We start from the raw sequence: 22,865 nt of genomic DNA, 5'->3' as shown, positions 1-22,865 counted from the left end.
TTGAATGAAGCGTGTTTGGCTTTAGATAAAGCTACCAGAGGATCTAGCAATGAAATAATCATTACCACAAACGATACTAAGTGCTTGTTGTGTGATCCACACCGCTGTTTTAACGCTCCGCTTGCTTCACCCAGAAACAGGAAAATGGTGCTACCATTCTGTCTCACAGTCTGGAATCCAGATGGAAACATGCTGGGGTCTGGATGCGTACTGCAGTCCACCATTTAAATATCAGTGGTTTAGTTCATGTCACTCGGTATTTTTGCACAATAAAACCTTTAGTTAAAATTCTGTTCAGTGAACTGTTTTGAAAGTAATTGGTATTGTGATCGGGAACATCATTATTTACTGGGGATCAACATGGTGATGTCTGTCCCAACCCTAGAGCGCACACAAAACTTCTCACACAGATCTCTTTTGAGTCTTCTTGCACTTGAATATTTAAATTCGCAAGGCTTAAAAACATGTGCATAGGTTAAACTTTCAAGATGCAGTGCTGGCATGTTCGGGACAGTGACAGTTTTGTCTCGAGCTTTGTTCGCGCTGACCCTGGGCAGTATTGTCAAGACTTGCTGTATTTGTACGGATTTCATTTCGTTTTTGCACATTGGATTATGCAACAGACATACAACTCAGTGCCTTCCCGCAGTTAATTAATAAACCATCGGTTTGTTATATCTGCACTTTTCATGCTATAGCCAATATGCCGATGCGTGTAAATTGGTCAACAAAATTGGCCATGTAGTAGGTAAATATGTAGTGTATATCCATATTAACATACACCACTTAATTTGTTCTTTGTAAAGGGCAAGGCCATTTTTGTTATTGTACTGCTGAATGTGTGAGGCGGTGAAGAAAAGCAGCATTTATGGAATGTGAATTTCTTAACTTTTACTATCAGTGCACTGGGGCAAGATTCAACAGGTTGAGAGATTCTGACCTCAGGTATTCTGCACACACCCCCCTCCCACTAAATTTAGCACATTACCTGACAATACAAATGTTTTGTGATATTTTTTAGAAGCTGACAAAGACCAAACTGAGCATGAGTGCACACGCTATCGTTATTGAATTGTAGTTTCGATACCTTCATATTAGAGCCCATCTGACACATATTAATCATTTATACCTAATAATTGCAAAAGCCAGGGACATCATGCATATTGGGGGACTGTCTCGGTGGCTAGAACAACTGTGCCTCTGCTCTCATAATTACATATTCAAGTACGTTATTTTAGTAATAATAATCATCACTTCCACATGACACTAAGATGTTATGGGAGGCTCTTCATACTTCATCACCAAGAAATGCATGTCTTTAATATTCATGTGCAAAATTCCTCTGCAATGGAAGACAAAGCGTTTCTATAAAGGCCTCTGGGAAAACAGTGTAGAGGCCGATACGGAGAGAATAACCCTTTCATTTTGAATCTGAAGTATTAAATATGATAGAATATTATTTTTGCTTTAGGTTAAAAAAAGTAAAATTATTCCTTAAATATATATATATATATATAAATATTAAATTTATTAATTTTATAAAATGATATGAACTAGGAAAAGTGAGATTACCTCACACTCTAATGGCAATTGTTTGTAACTAGTTTTTGGTGGCTAATTTATATGCATTTGTAGGTATTTGTATGTTTTCGTATGATCAGATTATGCCCCATTGTTGGTTAGGTTTATGGGTGGGAACATTTTTCACATTGTAAAATAGTTACGTTTGGAGATTTATCACAAATGCAAATACAGCAAGGCCAAAAACAACCACAGTAAATGAGGGTCACACTGGGAGTATATCATTAGCCTTCATAATCATTCCCAGTTATGTCCTTCTGTTTTGTTACCACAAGGCTATTTAAGTTCCGCACCAGCCAGCGTCATGGCAAGGAGCGTCGCTCACCGGCTTGACCCTGCAAACTCTCTCCCCTCCGGGCGGAGCTGCTCCTACAGCTTCCTTTGATGGTTAATTACACTGCTCTGTCATCTACCGACAAGCCACTGTGACAGTGGGGCGCTCTATAACCAAACACACAACTATAATGACTTCAGTTTAGGTTGGTTCCTCTAACAGAAGACTTGGAATATAACATGTCATATGGACTACATTTATAGTCAGTTTTGCAGCTGGACAGTGTCCATCCCCTGCAAAGAAATTTCAGTTCATATTTACAGTTCAGCATCATGTGTCCGACTCTGTAAGGAAGTGCTGACTTTAAACTGAGCAGTATATTAGAATAATGAAATGGCATATGTCTTTAAAAATGACAGCTGTTGGCGAAATGTGCCGAACAGCAATGTTCTCGCACACAATTCAAGCAGTACACCACAAAATGCCTTTCTGAACAAGGAAAAAGCACAGTAGTTTAGCAGCAGGGGAAACCCCATTGTAAATGACAGAGACGGGTAGTCGTGAAATACAAAAAGAAATTAAATCTTCAAGATGAAGTGAAGCCCGACTTAGAACCTCTTGCAGGTGTGAATTAAAGAAACTAAACAGGAAATGCTGTTTTGATGCTCTTCAAAGAAGGGGCTCTGCTTTTAACAGGCATCTGTGCAAGGCCATTTGATGCACCAAAGAATGAACCAATGAGGGAGGAAACAATGTAAAATATACACAGGCAGACTCTTGAAGATGGCAAGAGCGCCATTCTAGAACGGCTGCCCAGGTAAAGAGCAGTTCGGTCAAAAAACTAAAATTCTGAAACCTCATGTCATTCCAAACCTGTATGACTTTCTTATGTGGAAACACACTGGGGAATAGGGCTCTCAAGCCTGTATAAGGACACACAAATCACAATAGAAGTACCATAAAAATAGTCCATATGACTTCACCACTATAGTCCAAGTGTTATGACTTTTGTGGGAGGATCATACTGAAATCCAAGTTATTATTTACTGAAAATCTTCCCATCTCCTGCAGCTTTCAGATCAAATAACTATTAGACAGAAATGTACAAAAGCAATGTTATTTTAGTTTTTTAAAAAAAAAACATATGCTGTTATAGTTTCTATTAATATTTTGTATTAGTTATTTCTGTTTTCCCTTTAGTTTCATTTAGTAATTTGTGTTTGTGTCGTCTTTCTTAATTTTATATATTCTATCTATATATAGTTTATTTCAGTTTAGTGATTTTAGTACAACCAAATGAAAAGTGTGTGTGTGTGTGTGTGTATATATATATATATATATTTATTTTTTTCAGTTAATGTTTATTTTATTTCATTTCATTTAAAATATTTTTTTATTTTTTGCTGAGTTGTTTCAACGTTTCACATTTGGGTCAGACATGGACAAACCCAAATGTTGGTTTAAATTTTTTAATCCATTTTTTTATCCAACTGTTAGATTTGTCCATATTTGACCCAACCATGGGTTGAAACAACCCATCATTTTTCAGAGTGTAGTTTTAGTTTCAGTTAACTATTATAACCCTGGTAAAAAAGACACACAACTACCAATATCACGTGTATTAGAGTCAATGCCGTCGACACACCATTTTCTGTAGTGAAACATTTTTAAGCCCATTTCAGAGCCTCACCAGTGACCAAACAATTTCAAAACCTATTTCAAGGTTTACTTTCTCAAGCAAAAACCTTCCACCAAACACCACTGCCATTCAAATGATCACCAAAATGCATTAAAAGTGTAAATGGCCCCAAAGGAAATTAATCATATCAAAAACCTACTTTAGCTGAAAGGTAGCTGTACAGCAAAAAAAAAAAATCTCTTTCATTAATTTCCTATCATCACTGTAAAGCTGCTTTGAAAAAATCTGTAATCATATATGTATGAAGGTGACTTGGCCACTGGAATATTACACACTGGATGGACTATTTATGACACTTACTTTTTGTCATAAGTTTGCCATTAGTCAGTCCCCATTCCCTTTCATTATGGGAGAAACAGAAATGTCCTGGGTATTCTTCTTTCTTGCTTTTCTTTTCTTTTAAAAAAAATAAGAAAACCAATCAAAGAGATATTAAAGTTAAAAAAAAACAGTGATATTTTTTTTATAATTTGGGGAACTGTTCCTTTAAAATCTGCACTTCAGAGGGAGGAAGTGACCTTTGGATTTCAACCTTTCTAAATCCATCTCATTAATATTAATGAAGGCAAAAACACACTGAAGCCATTCTGCTATGATTTGAATAACTGCCCTTTTACCATGGGAATGTTTTTCTCTCTTAAACATCACGTAAACGTTCTAGTTTTAGTTACAAATGAACTTGGCGTCGCATTACAGCTAAAAAAGAGTGTCCGCGACCAAAACCCAGTTCAATTATTTACACACCAGACCCACATTCAGATGTTGTTATTAAACATTCAAGGAACCATGACAACATCATAATCCCAGAATGATGCTGAGGGGGGACAGCAGCACTGCTGGAAAGGAGACAATGCATCTCAAACTGGGCTTAGTCCATTATGCCATCCTGCACCCAATGCATTCTGGCTTCCATCTTAAACGCATGATTTATTTAAGACGATTAAATAAACACGAAGGACCTTCAAAGCCAGGTTTTGTCTCATGCAGCAGCCTCAAGTGGCTCTTATTTAGACAGCTGTGAAACAGACCCATCGCATTCAGACTCAAAAACACAATGCGCCCATTCTTAGATATGCAGAAGGATGCAAAAAAAAAAAAAAAAAAAAAAAAAACCCGGAAAGCAGAAAGGTGGTAAGATCAGGCTATTATATTGGCATAATAAAATACATAACAGTACCTATGAGTTCCCTAGATGATCAACCCTTGGTGTCCAAATGCCTTAAGTTGGAGATGTTTTAGGCTTGTCCACTTAACGTTAGTCCATGTGTGGGTCAAACCTACCAGAATGTATCAACGGAAGATAGAGACGTGGTCATTCACACAATCAGCAAAACAGACCTTCCAGAGAGCTTTCCTCTAACATTAATGCAGAGCAGACAAAAGACGATCGACTCGCCCGTTCATACAAATATACCCCCCAAAAAAACGTTCAGACAACGGCGGTTGTGCGCGGTTCTTACACAGCGCGTGTGAGAAAACAAACGGTTCGGCCAAAAAAAACACAAATGTTGCGGCGAATTACTGACCAGAGTAGTCGACACACGGTAAGCCGCCTGTAGCGAGCAGTTTTAAGCGTTACGGAAGCGCAGCACACCCAAGGGCTACAGCTGTCTTTTACACACACAGGCCCTTGAAAAGGAAACGCACTTCTACAGACAGCCCCGCGATTAGTGCGCATGCGTCTCTGCGCTGCACGAATTTTACGAATCCTACTACGGCGAAGGTTTGGCTAATGAATATTAATTAGGTGACGATCCGTGATTTGCTGAAAGACACACATTGGTGGTCGGCTGGCTAATTTACGAACGCTGCTAGGATACTCGTTAATATTAACGACGTTGCATAACTGGACGCTCCAGGAAGGTTACCAAGCAACGTCAGCATGACCTAATTTATATTCATTATCTAGGCCTTTTCCGTGATAGGATTCGCAACTTTCGCATTAGGAGATACGAGCGACCGCACGCGCTTTAAACGAGAATTGCAACGATAAAAAACATTCACACGTAATATTTAAAATTAAATAAACATTCACATAAATTCGTCGTATTGTCATTTACGGGATTTTCTGAAGTGGAAAAGATCCCCCCAACCACCCCCACACCCCCAAAAACAAAAAAAACAACAACAATAAGAGACAATGCATCATTTCCATTCTCTTTATTTATTCAGTCCTTACACTTGAAGGTTGACAATATTAAACATGTAAGGTTTCCAGTGATATCAGAATTAAGCTGAACAGATATGCCACTAATTCACAATTAATAGTAATGATGTTGTTGTTTAACCCAGTTGCCTTTTACAACAGGTGCAGAGATAAATGATAAACTTACACAATGCTAACAACCTCAATTTCTTGCTTTTGTAAAGAAAAAGGCATAAGAATGGAAAAAAAGAATGGAAAGTAGCTTTCAACTTTTGATACTGAACAAAACCTCTCATAACCTTCAGAAACGTATTCAATTACGTAACTGTGCCACACAAATGAGCATCACCAGATAACAAAACGTTTTCACTTTTTTTTTAATTGCTCAACATAGTTTGGTCATAATTTTTTTTAGAAGTAAATTTTCTACAGAGGAATGATTTATATAAAACTGCAGTTTAACAGCACATGAAGTGCTTAAAGGTATATCAAATATTCAATTGAATATTACAATTGGGCTTTTGCAGCTGAGAAAAAAAACTAAACAAAAAAACCTGTACAGCACTTGTTAATCTCAAGTAGCAAGTTGTAAGGACTAGCAAGTGATTTTGCCATTCTGATTTAAGATCTTTTAGTGCTGGATTTGCTCAGTAAATGCTCTATATGTTCTCCTATCTTTATTCATCCACTATACGATACACCTTTACTTTCCTGTTCTCAAAACATGGACAGTGCAATCTCTTCAGCATCATTCATTAACTTAATGCTTTCAATAACTGCCTTTTTCATTCAGTCTTTTCTTTTAAGCTCAAAAGCTAATTTCACAACAGCCATCAGAGGCAGCACCAATGACCTTACAGACAGAAACATCAACAGAAAAGGCTAAAAGAAAAGCCAAAATTCACATTATAATTTAAGTTCTTTTTTTCTCTATCTCCCAGGACTGAGAACAGCTGATGTGTAAGGTCTGTTGGTTTCTAGTTTATCTTAACACTTATGACAAGACAAATTAGACATATGGGTGGTCAACTTTAGTGATGTCACCCCTAGATTGTACATAGCTTAAAAAAGTGAACAATGACCATTATGTCCGGAAAACATTATGAACAGAAAACAAAGATAAAGTCATACAGCAGAAGAATAAAAAAAAGCATCTAAATTAAACGTGGGAGAAGAAAGAAACAAAATTCAGAAGACATCACAATAAAGCTTAAACTAAAAAAACATTTAGTAAAAAATAAGTTTTATGAAAGCAGTACGTTATTACTGGTGTCTGCTGTGAAACAATTATAAGTTCATTATTGTCACGTATGGACTCTGAATAGTAAGTGCCTCTTATTGTAACTTTGAAGGCATATGGTAAGATTACAGCATGAACAAATTTCTTTGTCTTTATCAGTGCTTTTAAAAACTCATCATTCATTACCCAAAATTACTGAGTGAGCAGCACACACTGACTTTTTGCTCTGCACAATAATACAACCTATAATAGAATCACAAATCAATTTCAGCAAGCAGGTTTATTGCAACATGTGGAGTATTTATCTTAATAAAAGACCTTGTTTGATGTAACAAACAAGCAAAACCAACTCCATCTGAAACCCATTTAAAACAGGATCTCATGAGCTGCTTTTTTGAGTACTGAGAACAGAAACAAAATGGAATGAGGTAAAGCACAGCAATGAATATTAGCCTATTAGCATAAGAAAATTGGTGGTATTGGCCAATGACCACTTAAAATGGTCAGTAATGGTCCAATGGCAACCAATATCACAAAGTTTTTTTTAGTACACTTACCTTACCATTCAAGTGTGCAACATTTTATCACTGATAAGAACCCAGTCAATCTGTCATATTTACAGCGCTCTGGGCTTGGTCAACAAAGCAAATAACGCTTTGAAAGAAGAGATTTTTGCAAGCAATAAACTGCCTTAATCTCAGTGCCTTAACACTGACTTTGATCAATCTGGCACAAAGGGCAAAAAAAGGAAAAACCCTCATCTAATGCCCATGAAAGTCGGTCGAAAACAGCACATCCGACTATAAACTAAAAGCAAATTCTTCTATTTGAGATGCTGAAAGTAACAAAATAAGATTTAAACATGCCATAAGACCATTAAGTTGGATTAAGTGTGAGCCAGTTTATGTTTTCATGGAATACCTGCATCATTTATTAATGGGTTATGAAGATTGTATCAACTAAAAAGATCAGCCTTGCATATTAAAGCAGCTGTGTGGAAGATTATTGTAAGAATATGAAGCAGACGGTGAGTATGCTGATATCAGTTCCACTTTTAACATATCAGGTTTGTCACAAGAGCTGGTATCGTTTTCCATCACTTCCCTTTGATGGGAATCATCACAGAAGAATTTGAGAAAAAACAAGCAACTGTGAAGTTCAAGTTCTGCTGCAACATTCAAACAGACATCCGTTCATTTGTATAATCTTTAAGGCAGGTTCAGTGAGCCTTGACCATGAAGGTCAATGGCTTATTCGGAGTGTAGCGGGATAACGAATTTACATCCAAAGGGGGAGTGGTATTTGATCCCCACTTCATGGAATACCTGTCGGGGAATGCCGATGTCACATAGGTAAACTCGGCCGGCGCCCTCGGATAGAGGCAGCGGGAGGCCCAGGGAAAGTGACCATTTCGCTTCCACAGCATGCGCCTGTCCACTTACTGGAGGGTCGATGCTTAGGACGGGGGCTCGGTTCGAGTTGGCCCAGTCGGCGGCGGCCTTGTACCATGGCTGGTCCCTCAAGAATCCGTTTTCATGCGAGTCCAGGCAGTTTATGACAAGGTCAACTGGTGTCTCAGGCAAGTCTGAGGGCGAAATGACATTTATTTTAAAGGTCCCATGGCATGACATTTTCATTTTATGAGGTTTTCAACATTAATTCCTCTAGCTGAATGTTGTTTTATTCAGCATCAGTCTTCTCTTCCGCGTTTGTTTTCAAACCTCAAATAAAGATTCAAACGCCAATGTCACATGATTTCAGCAGTTTGGCAGTTTGACATGTGATCCAAACTGCTGAAATCACGTGACATTGGCGAGCCAAATCATTGATCGATTTACTGATTCATGGCCGTTTGAAACTTTATTTGATGTTTGAAAACAAACGCGGAAGAGAAAACTGATGCAGAATAAAATCATAGTTTTTGTTATTTTTGGTCCAAAATATTTCCGATGCTTCAAGAGATTCTAATCAACCAACTGATGTCACATATGGACTACTTTGATGATGTTTTTATTAGCTTTCTGCACATGGACAGCACCGTGTGTATAGACTGCATTTGCTCTGGGACTAAAATTTTAAATATATTAAACTGTGTTCTGACGATTGCCGGAGGTCTGTCAATCTCACATATATCTGCAGTGCACACTTGTCAAAACTGCCGTTATAATGAATGACGCTCAACAGAAGCTCTTACTGTATTCATGATGATGTTGTGTTTGTTGTTAGTTGTGGTGAAAGCATTTTGTAAGAGAAATAACATTGCAAAGTTCACTCGTGTTTATTCAGAGCTTTCAGATACGAACAAAATAAACTCATGCTCACAGCAGTCTCAACAACTCGGTATAAGAACACGTTCTCAGCAATCTTTCCCCAGCTCTCCATCTCTCTCTGTACTGGCAGTGCTGCTTGTGCCTCACTAAACCCCTCCCCCTCTGCCACATAATCTAATACTCATTTCAAATGCAGATGTCAGCAAATCAAAACAGTGGGTGTTTTCACTGAAGTTCACAGCAGACACGCCCCTTGAAACATTCATGCCAGAGGGTTAATATCAGCATAGAAAAAAATCCTTTTATTTCTAAATTATAACATTTTTTGATGTAAAAACCATACTAACAATATAAGTACACCTAAGGAAACATTATAAAAAAATCCATGCCATGGAACCATTAAAGGTCCCATTCTTTGCGATTCCATCTTTCAAACTTTAGTTAGTGTGTAATGTTGCTGTTAGAGCATAAATGATACCTGTAAAATTATTAAGCTCAAAGTTCAATGCCATTTTATTTAACAGAAGTTCCCTTTCAAAGCCTACAGCGAACGGCCGGTTTGGACTACACTCCTGCACTTCCAGGTTTAATGACGCAACTAAAACCGTTTGTTGACGAACCCTCCGCCCACAAGAACACGCAAATTCGGGGGCGTTGTCCTTTCGCTCTCGCAGGTCGAGAATAGGAAGCGTTGTTTTTGTAGAGTGTGTTTGTCGCCATGCCATTGAAACGCTGTTATTTTCATCCCGGAGTCAAATCACCTTTGTTTGGCCTTCCCACGGACGCTGTACGTAGAGATCAATGAAACTATGTGCAGCACATTTTACTGAGGACTGCTTCCTCAATCTCAGTCAGTTTAATACCGGATTCGCAGAAAGATTATTCTTAAAAGATGATGCAGTTCCCTCTTTGTCTGGAGAAGGTGTTGTTTATGAGCCACAACCGGTAAGTGTATTTTATTATTTAAGTCGGTCCGTTTAACAGTTTATGTAACTCATGACACAAAGTGCAACGCTGTTTAGCTTTGTTAACTAACGTTAGATGGTAATTGAAACTAATACGAAAAACTTAGCATTTAAAAGTGTAGTAATTCATTCAGACACCATCGATTGTTGGTATTTGTAATGATCAGTTTAAACTACTGAATAGACAGCTTACCATTCTGAAACATCCAGCAAAAGTCTTTCCTGAGCAGGTTGTAATCGATCCTCTTCGATATTCTCCGGGTCTGATTACGGCTCAAATTGATAAGGCAATATAGACATTTTTGCAATAACATTGAGCGAGTTATGGTAAGAGGCGGGACCTTTCCGGGCAAAGTGTGCTAAGCTGCTGTCCAATCACAGCGTGGGAAGCGCTGGCCCAATCAGAACTCGTTACGTGTTTCTGAAGGAGGGACTTCATAGAACAAGGAAATCATCAGGCCGTTTTTAGGACAGAGGAAACAGCGGTATACAGATAAGTAAATTGTGTGAAAATACTGTTTTTTTACACGGGAAACATGAACTCATGTTATATTGCACACTGTAAACACAATCAAAGCTTTGAAAACACGCAAAGAATGGGACCTTTAAATGAGTGTTAGATTAGACCAAGCCTTCAATGCCTTTTTATATGTGTTCTGGTATATTAAGCAAGGAGGGTGGAGGTGGGTGGATGCATACAAAGTTAATGCTTCAATTCAGAGTGGAAGTTTCCGAGACTTCCAAGCCCACCTAAACAAAGCATTCGGGTGGGTGTGTTAGGAACATATCTGAGACACAGAAACCATGCTAAAGGTTTCATGCACCAAATATGTGTTGATGGAAAGAGATCTTTGAGTTAAAAAAAACAGCTGGATTACACCTGCTAATCCACTCACAAGTGCTTAGATCTGGTATGAATGAGGGTCTCGGATTTTGCTGATAAAGCCCAATGTTACTCTTCAATATTGTTCATATTTTTTAATATGATTAGGAATGCCCAATATTAAAAGTCTAGATAATACATTAAAGGATAAGTTGACTTTAAAATGAAAATTATGATTTACTCACCCTCAAGCCATCCTAGTTTTATTTTACTTTTTTCTTTCTGATGAATACAATTGGAGTTATATTAAAAAATATCCTGATGCTTCCAAGCTTGACAGTGGCAGTCTCCATTGATTTTGAAGCTCAAAAAAAAAGAACATCCATCCATAATAAACTTACTCCACACAGCTCCAGGGGGTTAATAAAAGCTTTCTGAAGCAAATCAATGATGTTTTGTAAGACAAATATCCATATTTAAAACTTTTTAAAAGTAAAATATCTAGTTTCCGCCAGACGACTTTCTGTATTCAATGCCTCTCGCAGTTAAAAATGCTTACGCTACATTCTAGTGATGCATTGTGCCATTTACGCTTTTTCTGCTTGGGAAGGCCTTTATTAACCCCCCAGATATTTATTGATATAACTCTAATTGTGTTCATTATTGTGTTCATTCTAATGTCAGCAAATTAAAAGCACTTGTTAAAGGGGGGGGTGAAATGCTGTTTCATGCATACTGAGCTTTTTACACTGTTAAAGACTTGGATTCCCATCCTAAACATAGACAAAGTTTCAAAAACTAATGTTGGGCGTTTGATGGAGTATTTCTGTGTCAAAAATACTCCTTCCGGTTTCTCACAAGTTTCGGAGAGTTTTTTTCGAGTATGGGTCTACTTGACGTTAAAAAGAGCGGAAGGTCCTTGTATGGGCCGTACGGGCTCTTCTCCCGGTAGGGTGCGCGCGTGCGCGTGACCAGAGCACGCTGTAAACAGTATCTCAGATGCAGATCGTCCGTGAACACTTATGTGGCGCGCCGCGCTCCACTTTATTCCTATGGGTGACGTCGAGCGACTTCAACGCTTCAGCACAGCATTCCGGGAAGGCAGCGCTGCATTTGAACCGATTTGAACGCAGAAATGACGGGAAGCTTCACAACATCGTTTCAGTTCCGTCTCAAAATGGATTTACACGCCACTGCTGTCACAGAACTTCACCAAATCAGACCAAAGAAGTGTGTCTTTGACGGAGCGGTCCCAGCGATAAAGGTCCTGCTTTGGAAGCAGCCGGTGAGTTAACTTAAACTGCTTCAAATGTCTCTGCTTTTGGCTATCGTCGCGTGAGTAAACATCAGTAAACGACACGATCGCGTGCTTCGTCATTCAAATGCTCTAACGGTTACTCCATTGTTGTTCTGTATAACGTTACAGTATTCTGACGTGCAAAACCGTTTTGCTTGCTACTTCTAAGGTCTAGTCGCATACAATAGTCCATAAACCGAATCATGTCCTCATACACTGCGAGTAAAGACACAGAAATGTGGAGAGGCCATTAAATACAGTAACTTACATACCACAGAGACGGACGTCCTGATGTTGCTGTTTCTCCTGTTCAATTTATTTCTCCCTCAGATTTGATTCTGGATCATTATCTGTATTAGCTGACATAGCGATGGGTTCCTCCACGCTTGAGGACGTCACCGCTTTGCGCGCTTGTCATTCTTTAGCTCCGCCCACACGATACGCCTCCAGGCGCTAGGTTTTTTCCGGAAAGACTCGGTATAGCCTATATTTCTTTTATAAATATGATAAAACTAAAGACTTTTCGGAGATATGAAGGATGCAATACTACTCTATAGGTACTCAAGATTGACATGAGATTGACTGAAACTGAGTGTTTAACCCCCCCTTTAAAGGGATCCCCTGGTGTTGAGACTTGTATGGCTTAATATAACATAAATGATGTCTCTTACTGAATTATGTAGTAGAAAACCCATGAAAGATCTACGTTATTTTAAAAATCGATTTTATATTTGGACCATGGGCGGCGCCATTTTGTTTGCGTTCTAGGTTGATGACGTAGAGTGGTTGAACTCCTCAATCAGCTGGCATTACCCGTAGCTATTTTTACCACAACGCAACTCGAAAATTGTTTCAGAGTTAAACAAAACCAATGAATTCCTTTGTAATTATACTTAAAACACACTCAAACATACATGTGCACACAAACTCACCTACACAAGTCACAAACAGATCGGCGGGCGCGCACACGACAGGCTCTGTCTCAATCGAGATGTTGGGCTGCTCAGTCTCCACGACAGGGGCTGAATCTGAAATCGACCCTATACCCTTAAATAGGGCATTATTTGAAGGGACGGACATTTGTAGTGTTGTCCGACACCATAGTGGACATGTTCGAGTGCAGTCATTCAGTCTCACGTTCCACCGCAATAACGAGTAAAGCCGATTTACAAACAGCTGTCCGACTTCACGCACTCAAACATACATGTGCACACAAACTCTCTCTCTCACACAGACTCACACACACCCCAACAGATCGGCGCGAACACACACACACACACCCCAACAGATCGGCGCGAACACACACACACCCCAACAGATCGGCGCGAACACACACACACACGCACGCACTGCGCGCGCATACATAACCCTCAATCTATTCCCTGTGTTGATATCCTGTTCAACACATCCTGTTCCCTAGATAGACTGTTGATAGTAGATTAACTATAATGCCTAATGTGACCAGCAGAGGGAAATATCTAGGTAGGACGATGGGATAAAGTAACGTGAGGAAGAGAGGCAGGATGTTTTGGTGATGATGCATGCGATTGAGACAGAGCAGTCAGGTGTGTGTGTGCGCGCCCGCCGATCTGTTTGTGACTTGTGTAGGTGAGTTTGTGTGCACATGTATGTTTGAGTGTGTTTTAAGTACAATTACAAAGCAATTCATTTGTTTTGTTTAACTCTGAAACAATTTTCGAGTTGCGTTGTGGTAAAAATAGCAACGGGTAACGCCAGCTGATTGAGGAGTTCAACCACTCTACGTCATCAACCTAGAACGCAAACAAAATGGCGCCGCCCATGGTCCAAATATAAAATCGATTTTTTAAATAACGTAGATCTTTCATGGGTTTTCTACCACATAATTCACTAAGAGACATCATTTATGTTATATTAAGCCATACAAGTCTCAACACCATGGGATCCCTTTAAATAAAGTGATGGTAATATTCCCTATATTCACTGTAAGCTAAGCTTCTATGCTTTAAAACAAATCCTATTTGGTGCAAGTGAAACAAGTGGTTAAAGGGTTAGTAAAAATTAATTAATTACCCTCTTGTCGTTTGACACCTGTAAAACCCCACGTTTATCCTTGGAATACAAATTAAGATATTTGTGTTGAAATCCGATGGCTCAGAAAGGCCTCCACTGACACCAATGTCATTTTTTCTCTCAAGACCCATAAAAGGCACTAAAGACGACGTTACAAAGCCCATCTACAGTGGTTCTACAATAATTTTATGAAGTGATGAGAATAATTTTTGTGCGCAAAAAAAGTAAATAACGACTTATATAGTGATGGGCCCATTTCAAAACAAAGCTTCGAACCGTTATGAATCAGCGTATCGACTTTAGTGCCTTTTATGGGTCTTGAGAGAAAAAATGACATTGGTGTCAACGAAGGCCTTTCTGAGCCATCAGATGTCAACAAAAATATCTTTATTTGTGTTCCGAAGATGAACAAAGGTCTTGCGGGTGTCGAACGACAATTTTCATTTTTGGGTAACCCAAAAACTAACTAACCCTTCAACTAACGCCGCATTCACACGGGGCGTAGGCGTTAACGCTTGACGGAGGGCGTGGCTGAAGCTGGGTGCTGACGCGATCGTCATAGTGACAACAGCCAATCACATTAACTTGCCGCTTGGACCAAAACACAACACAAAAAAGCACCTTTTTATGACAGCTAGTCAGTGAGACGAAATGGATGCCGATTTGGTGTTATGTGTGTATGCGATTGTCCGTGTAGTTGTTGTCAGTGCACTGCACAGGTGCTCAAAGCTGTTGGCTAGTGTCTGCAGTAGGATATTTGCATACGGCGATCTGATTGGATGACGCCTGCGCTGGCGCTTGAAAAGTTGAGAAATCTTCAACTTCTGTCGCTTGGAACGCGAGTGAAGCGCCGCGACGGAACCCACAATTCAGTTCGGCAACGGATGATGTCACCCATTTAAAGTAAATGGGAAGCGTTAACGCCTACGCCCCGTGTGAATGCAGCGTTACATGATAACTTAGTAGTGCCTCACTTTGGATTTAAGAGGTTAAAGGGTTAGTTCACCCAAAAATGAAAAATTGATGTTTATCTGCTTACCCCCAGTGCATCCAACATCTAGGCATGTCTGTTTCTTCAGTAGAACACAAATTAAGATTTTTAACTCCAACCGTTGCTGTATGCCAGTCATATAATGATGTGAATAGGTAACAATTCTATGAGAGCAAAACAAAAAAAAACATGCTCAGACAACGTGAACAAAACCCCTGCTGCTCGTGATCACACATTGATGTCTTAAGACATTACTTCCGTCTGGTAAGGGCAAGCTGGCGTGATTATAGATATATATATAGATTATATGATTATTTATATATATATATATAGTGCCTGCGCGGATCGGCCGAATGAGGCCTCTACATAATATACATCTATGATCGCACCAGCTTGCCCTTACCAGACGGAAGTAATGGTGGATGGGAACACTAGATAAAACTCGTCAGGATGTGAGGTAAAAAAATAACATAAATATTGTTCGGTTTCTCAGAGAAACCGATCGGTTTGTGTCTTAAGACATCAATGTGTCGTCAGGAGCAGCAGGGTTTTTGTTCACGTTGTCTAAGCATGGTTTTTTTTTGCTCTCATAGAATTGTTACCTATTCACATCATTATATTGACTGGCACACAGCAACGGTTGGAGTTAAAAATCTTCCTTTGTGTTCTGCTGAAGAAACAAACACGCCTACATGTTGGATGCACTGGGGGTAAGCAGATAAACATCTCATTTTCATTTTTGGGTAAACTAACCCTTTAACAATGAATCGATTGTTAATTTAAACAGTTATACCATGCATAATTGATCATTTAATGTAGATGCAACAGTGCCACACCTTTCACATTAGAAACCAGTTTGCCTCCCGTCTTCCCAAAAAGTGCAAGCTCACTGGTGATGGCCTCCAACATCTTGACAAAGTTTGGCAGGAAAAGGATGACCTCCACTTCATGGTTGGCTAAGTGACGGCCACAGCTGATGCCCTGAGCGCCCTGGACGTGTGGTCCACACAACAGAGCCACTGTGGGCCGCTGATGCACATTCTTTGGAGTAAGTCTATGAGAAGAACCAGATCAATCATCACCAGATAGGTTAAAATTATTTCTGATAATGCATTTTCTGTTTAAGCCCCACAAACCTGTTAGGGCCTCCAAGCAGTGTGAGGGCCATCTGACTCGCACATACGCCCGTCATCTCAAGTCTGCGTTCCAGAGAGAGACCATGACTTTCTGCTGCAGCTAACAAACGCTTGTGCAACTCGAAAGAGATGCTGGGTACCACCAGCCCTGAGTCTGGGAGTAATGGATAGGGAACAATTTCAGACAGTACACTATATAGGGTATAGGGAACAATCAAACAGCCCAGAGCCCGAGAGAAATAGCATGAGTTTAGATAGAGCAAGCTAAATGATTAAATAGTTAATGAGGTCAGATTCTTACCAGTGCTATACTCTTTCGTTCCATTCTGTGGAACTGTGATCTGTCTGTAGACGACGGGTTTGGCCTCTAGGATGTTCTCATCATGCCGGTATCGTGATGGTGTTTGCTCTCCAGGTGTCCCTCGAGATCTCGCACCATTGCCTCGCCGTTCTGACGAATCGATTTGCGAGAACACAGCAGCCTTGTCGAACAGCGCCAGATTCCCTTCGAAATCAAAGTCCTCATCGAGAACATCATCTATACCGTCTCCAAAACATTCATCGTCTTTGTTTTTCATATGCCCTCCATTCTTCAGGCCGTTCTTTTTCGGTGTGGCCTGATTTGGACCTCTGCAACTCGATGACCCTTCAAACAAATAAGTTAAAGTTTTAACTAAATTACTTATTTCCATTAACACACATATATTATATAGAGTGCATCTGAGAAGTATTCACAGCGCTTCACCTTTTCCACATTTTATGTTACAGCCTTATTTCAAAATGGGTTAAATTCATAATTAATACCAATTAATTCTACAAATAATACTCAATAATGACAATGTGAAAGGAGTCTGTTAGAAATCTTTACAAGCAAATTTATTAAAAATCAAAATGAAAAAAATCTAAGTGTGCGCATGTAGATAAATACACACACTTCGATGTTACATCTTTATTCCAAAAATTTTAATTTTTCCTCAAGTCTACAAACAATGCACCATAATGACAACATGAAAGAAGTTTGTTTGAAATATAATACATGTGTGTGTGTACGTGTATATTCCACTATTATATTACGCAGCGCATGAAAGTAGGTTAACTTCTGTCAACACATACGTGTGTTGGGGACTATTTTCAGGCACTGCGTACTAAAACGCCGCTGCACCCATAGCACGGCAGTAAAGTTCCTTGATTATTACACAGGAATGAGCGTATAGTCCTAGCCAAATCAGTCTAGAAATTCGCAACTTTTTATTTTCCATTGCCCTTATTAGTACACGATGTAACTATACACATCACAACATGTAAATAGGAAAATGTTAAAATTATTCTATCACTTATTGAGTAGTAGGCTAGGTAGAGCCGTTTACCTCCGGTCTTTATGATATGATAGTATTTATGATAATTCCAAAAGCACGTGAAGGCAGTATTAAAACCATGCCATTGTTGCAAGCCGTTGTACATTGTATTATGTACATTTGCAATGTTTCGATAATTTCGATGTGTCGTGCAGGCCTAATCTGAATAATACTAAAATAACACACAAATCAAATCAAATTCAAAATCCAATGACATATAAGACTCACAGGAGTTGTGTCTTCGTCTGAAACCTTTACTTTGGCCAGCCACATCCATGTGACGTTCACCGTAACTCTTGGAGTAATGTGGCACCGGAGACAACCCTCCTTCCTGCAATTTGGGTTCAGTTTTATTAGGTACCGTCACAGGAGCGCTGTTGACTGGGACGCCACCACCCTTGTCCTTGCGTCCGCCATGCGGCGTCAATGTGGAACTGGAGTTTGGTCCATTCTGCTTCGGGACTTCAGTGAAGCTCTTACGGATCTCCAGGATTTTGAGATCTTTAATATCCATGGCGCTGTGGGTTAGAAAGGTGTAGTCATTTAATACAGTAACTAATTGTGTTTGGTATTCAAATTCTGAAAAAGCTAGTATTAAATGCTGTTTTAAGAATTGGAGTTTAGAGTACATAATAACACAAAAATGCAGAATATGTCCACTGAGACAAGGTTGTCTATCTTAAAAACATCTTTGAGCTTCATAAAGTATCAAAAAGAGACACTACAATGTCAGACATAGCATAGGTGACCCTTTTATGATTATTATTTATTATTTACCTGAAAGTGACCTCAGGCACAGTGCATTTGACTCCATTGTGAAAGGGATGTCTGAGAGAGATGGTCTGGCTGGTCTGGTCTACTGAAGATACTTCTCCTTGATACACTCCTAGAGTTGCTCCACAATGGATTGAAACAAGGCTGCCAATCCAATCTGATGCCATTCTGACCAACTGAAATGAGATTAAAAAGACGTTTATTATTCTTTATGAGTTTTATACCAAACATAACTCCTAAACACTAAGGAATGTGGGAGCACATTAATATAAGGAATATTATGGAGGGATAAATCAAGCATTGATAGATGTTAAATTAGATGGGAAGATGCTAATGTTAGCCAGCTAGATGAACAGGACGCAACGGCTTTGAAAACTACTTTTTTTGTCCTCGGTTCTATTAAACTAGTAAAACGAGTTCATCACCTTTTGTCAAGAGCAAATCCTTTGAATAATGCGGGTAACTGTATCTATATCGTGATAGATTTTGATGAACTCTTGTGAAGAGCTCGGCTCCGCGAACGGCTTCTTCTATGATGATTCACTCTGGTGGAGTATTGGTTTTGAATCTGTGTTTACTGCCACTTACCGGACAACCGCCAAAGTACATTGAGCTGCCTGCAAATCCATATTTAGAATCTTGTTTTATAAATCATATTTATTATTGATATGTGATTTTGTAATTAATTGTGATTAATATCGATATTTATAATTTATAATTAAATTATTAAATTAAGTAATATTCGCCACTAGCTGCTTCTGTTTGTCTTAAATAAATTCTATATCTGTAACATAAAGCCAACATCAAATATTATCAGATAAACCTTTGAATCTGACACAAACCATCTGCTTGGCAGTTATGGATGACATTATGTAAAAGCTACTTGTTAAGATTAAAGATGAGGAATATATCTGCACATACTGTATCTGGTAAAAAAAAAAAAAAATCATACAAAGACCATTGAAGAATTCACTGTGACATTTCCCACGAGCTCCAACAGAACCTGATATGCCTTTAGGAATGTCTGAGCGGTGACAGCCAGAGCCAGCAGAGTGTTTGTTTGGACCAAAATGTGTGTGTAAACTGTGAAGGTGAAGCAGGACTCGGCCAGAGGCAGAGGCTCTTATACAGGCTCTGATTTGAAGTGATATTGCAGTCGTGTGCTTAATTAAGTTAAGTTGTTGTTAACTTAAGTTGTGGCTTAAGTTGTGGTGCAGATTAAATTATTTTTATATTACATTTCAAAAGTACTTGAACGTGAACGATTTATCTTCTTCGTGACACCCGAAATAGTAATTGATTATATATATATATATATATATATATATATATATATATATATATATATATATATATATATATATATATATATATATATATATATATATAGTGTTAAATGTTAATTATTAATAATTATTTAATTATAATTATTATTTTATTATTAAATATATTACATTGTAGCCAATAGGCTATATAGATACACAAAAGTGGCTGAACTATGTGAAACGTATTTCTACCTGAAATAAATACATTGGTCATTATAGAAACTAAGAAAATACTAACTATAGAAAAACTATAGAAAATAATTACACAAGTAAAAATACACACAAATAATGACACAATGTATGGCATCGTAATGCTGAAAAAGTGTGTGAAACATGAATCAATAATTGTTTTTAATATTGAATATTAAATAAAATTATTCAACCATTTCAAAATATTCAAAAAATAAATCCTGTAAAAATAAATTAATCAAAATCAAACACGCCGCTCTTTCGGGAGAGCTAATCAACGCTCACAAATCTCCGTGATCCCGCCTCCGCTTTCATTTGATCATGTGACAACACAACAAAGATGTCTGCCTGCTTTTCGGTGCGGTAAATTGTTTTATCGTTTCTCAAATAAATCAAAAGGGAGTGTGCATTTGCGTCAAACAACTGCGAAGGTGGCATCAAATGAAGACTCTTTTTTTTATAGTCAACTAACGTTAGTCAGACTGTGAATATATTACCATGTAAGCAATTTTACTTATATCTATCAGTTCATTATTGATTTGATTAAGTAACGCTCATATCTTGTATTTTGAAAAGTGTCATCATGGAGCCCACCGCATCAGGAATATTCTGTAACAGGATGCTCAGCATGGTGAACTCTGAGGATGTGAACGCCATCATTCAAGCTCAGAGGCATATGTGGGTTTCCCTATCTAGTGAGTGACCTATCTAGGCAGCATTTGTACTAGGTTTTTAACCTTATTTTGCTGCATGTCTTCCAGGCTGGACCGTTTTGAGAAGACCAATGAGATGCTAATCAACTTCAATGGGCTGTCCAATGTGCGCTTGCAACAGATGAATGAACACTTTCTAATGCACACCCGTACATTAATAGAGATGAAGAAAGACTTGGACAGCATCTTCAGACGAATAAGGTATTATATCCACAACGTAACTATAGGGTGCATTGGGGTAAATATGAGACACCTAAGATCTGATGTGCACATTTCTTGTTCCATTACAAGCAAGCTTATGATATTATAATACATTAGTACATTCTATCTGGGTTGTTCTCATAACGGTTTGGGCAAATTGTAGAACATTGAAAGTGCAAGCAAAATATATGAAAATATTATTTTACATATGTTTAATTAAAATATTATTACAACGTATGGTGTTATATGTTATTTCCTAAAATGATTTTGTGTTTCTCAGGACTTTAAAAGGCAAGGTTGCGAAACAATATCCAGAGGCCTTTAGCAGTAAGTTATAATGCAGTATTTTATATTGGGATACACTAAAATTAAAACTGGTTATAATTATTTTCTGGAAAGTGTGTTTATGGTATACCATTTTGATATACAACATATACCATTTTGTCAAAGTAATTAAATAAGTAACACACAAGCTAAGTCGGTAGTTTTTGTCCATGTTAAACAATGTTGTAATGTGTTGGAAAATACTCATCAAGTTCAATCTTCAATCTTAAAGCATCATTTCTATAATTTACAGCTAAGTTATGACAAAAATAATCTAAAAACCTAAAGATAGAAAGAAATGAACATCCACAATTAATATCAAATATTTACTGATATACAAAATTAAAATCACTAATGTACATTTAAAGGAATATTTTGTAAAATAATGAATGCTTTTATTCAGCAAGCAAGCATTCAAGTAATCAAAAGTGACAGTAAAGACTTTTATAATATTACAAAAGATTTCTATTTCAAATAAATGCTTGAACTTTCTATTGATCAAAGGATCCTGAAAAACATGTAGATTCCCCAATAATATTAAGCAGCACTTTTTTCAACATTGATAATAATAAATGCTTTTTGAGTAGCAAATCAGCATATTAGAATGATTTCTGTAATGATGCTGAGAATTCACACAGGAATATGTGCCATTTTAAAATGTATTAAGAGAATTAATTAGAAAACGGCTTTTTAAAATTTTAACAGTAGTGGTGTAATGTTAATAACAGAATGGTAGTGTATAATAATGTTTAGTGCATTTCTAATTTTGTACTAGTTTTGCTCATGCTGTGTAATCAAACCACGTTTTTTCCAAAAGACATCAATGAGTGTTCCAACCTGGAGGAAGATGATGATGAGTTTGACCCCATCCCTCCCAGTTTGGCCACCACCATCACTACCACTGCAACGTCCGAGCAGAGCACAGAATCATGTGACACGAGCCCTGATGTGATATCACCCACCATTAGCTGCTGTTCTGAAGACCCCTCTCAAGAGAACACCGGCACTCCAACCTCTGACAGTCATGAGCCGGCAGTGTTACGGGATGAGGGTCCCGATTCAGCTGACATTTAAACTTGTAATACAGTGTTTACTACATCCAAATTCCACTTAATGATACAAGTCTACCGCTTAATGTTTACTTAGTGAAATTGTGCTACTAATTTTGTGTTATTTTCTGTTTTCTGTTATAACTTTATATTTAATATATTTAAATGATTGTTGTGGTAATTGCATAGAAAATTAATACAAACTATTTTTTTGCAGATCAAAATTCAAATGATACAATTAAATACAAACACATTTACCTGGTGTTGTGTAATATTTCCTGTTCAAAACTGCTTTAGTTATTATTAAGTATTATTTTTTGACTGTATGTCATGAATAAAAGCTTTGTCACAGTATGCAGGGTGATTTATTTTAATTAGGATTTAGATTTTTTTGTACTCTAAATTCGGAATAGTCTGCTAATCTTTCTATTTCTAAAACGCTATAATATAAATAGGCTAGT

General features: G+C 38.0%; 3 protein-coding genes across 7 annotated transcripts in view; 1 reads left to right on the top strand and 2 right to left on the bottom strand.

Moving 5' to 3' along the window:
* The window catches only part of csk (C-terminal Src kinase), a 29,268-nt gene extending 24,048 nt beyond the window's left edge, over positions 1-5,220 (bottom strand). The window contains exons 1-2 of one of the 4 annotated variants that reach the window (XM_067436303.1): positions 5,081-5,220; positions 4,732-4,831 (exon numbers count right to left, since the gene is read on the bottom strand). The gene's annotated coding sequence lies outside the window, so the exon portion shown is untranslated. The other 3 variants (XM_067436304.1, XM_067436305.1, XM_067436306.1) reach the window with 3 other exon arrangements.
* Positions 5,221-5,699: 479 nt separating this feature from the next.
* edc3 (enhancer of mRNA decapping 3 homolog (S. cerevisiae)) lies at positions 5,700-19,162 on the bottom strand. The gene is made up of 7 exons (XM_067436493.1): positions 19,029-19,162; positions 18,607-18,779; positions 18,058-18,347; positions 16,776-17,120; positions 16,475-16,628; positions 16,175-16,392; positions 5,700-8,525 (listed from the first exon to the last, which is right to left on the bottom strand). The coding sequence occupies exons 2-7, from the start codon at positions 18,768-18,770 to the stop codon at positions 8,191-8,193; spliced, it is 1,506 nt and encodes a 501-aa protein (XP_067292594.1). The 5' UTR covers positions 18,771-18,779; positions 19,029-19,162; the 3' UTR covers positions 5,700-8,190.
* A 1,268-nt stretch (positions 19,163-20,430) lies between these two features.
* On the top strand, positions 20,431-22,758 carry kxd1 (KxDL motif containing 1). Of its 2 annotated transcripts, none has more exons than XM_067436363.1 (5): positions 20,431-20,617; positions 20,694-20,795; positions 20,879-21,031; positions 21,312-21,358; positions 22,173-22,758. In XM_067436363.1, exons 2-5 carry the CDS (start codon positions 20,701-20,703, stop codon positions 22,427-22,429), a joined length of 552 nt encoding a protein of 183 aa, XP_067292464.1. In that variant the 5' UTR covers positions 20,431-20,617; positions 20,694-20,700; the 3' UTR covers positions 22,430-22,758. The 2 variants fall into 2 exon arrangements, with proteins under 2 accessions (XP_067292464.1, XP_067292465.1); XM_067436364.1 differs by having other exon boundaries at positions 20,457-20,475.
* Positions 22,759-22,865: the final 107 nt, after the last annotated feature.

Source organism: Pseudorasbora parva, chromosome 25 (genome assembly GCF_024679245.1).
Source record: "Pseudorasbora parva isolate DD20220531a chromosome 25, ASM2467924v1, whole genome shotgun sequence".
Taxonomy (NCBI): Eukaryota; Metazoa; Chordata; class Actinopteri; order Cypriniformes; family Gobionidae; genus Pseudorasbora; species Pseudorasbora parva.
This window is presented reverse-complemented; position numbering and strand designations above follow the sequence as displayed.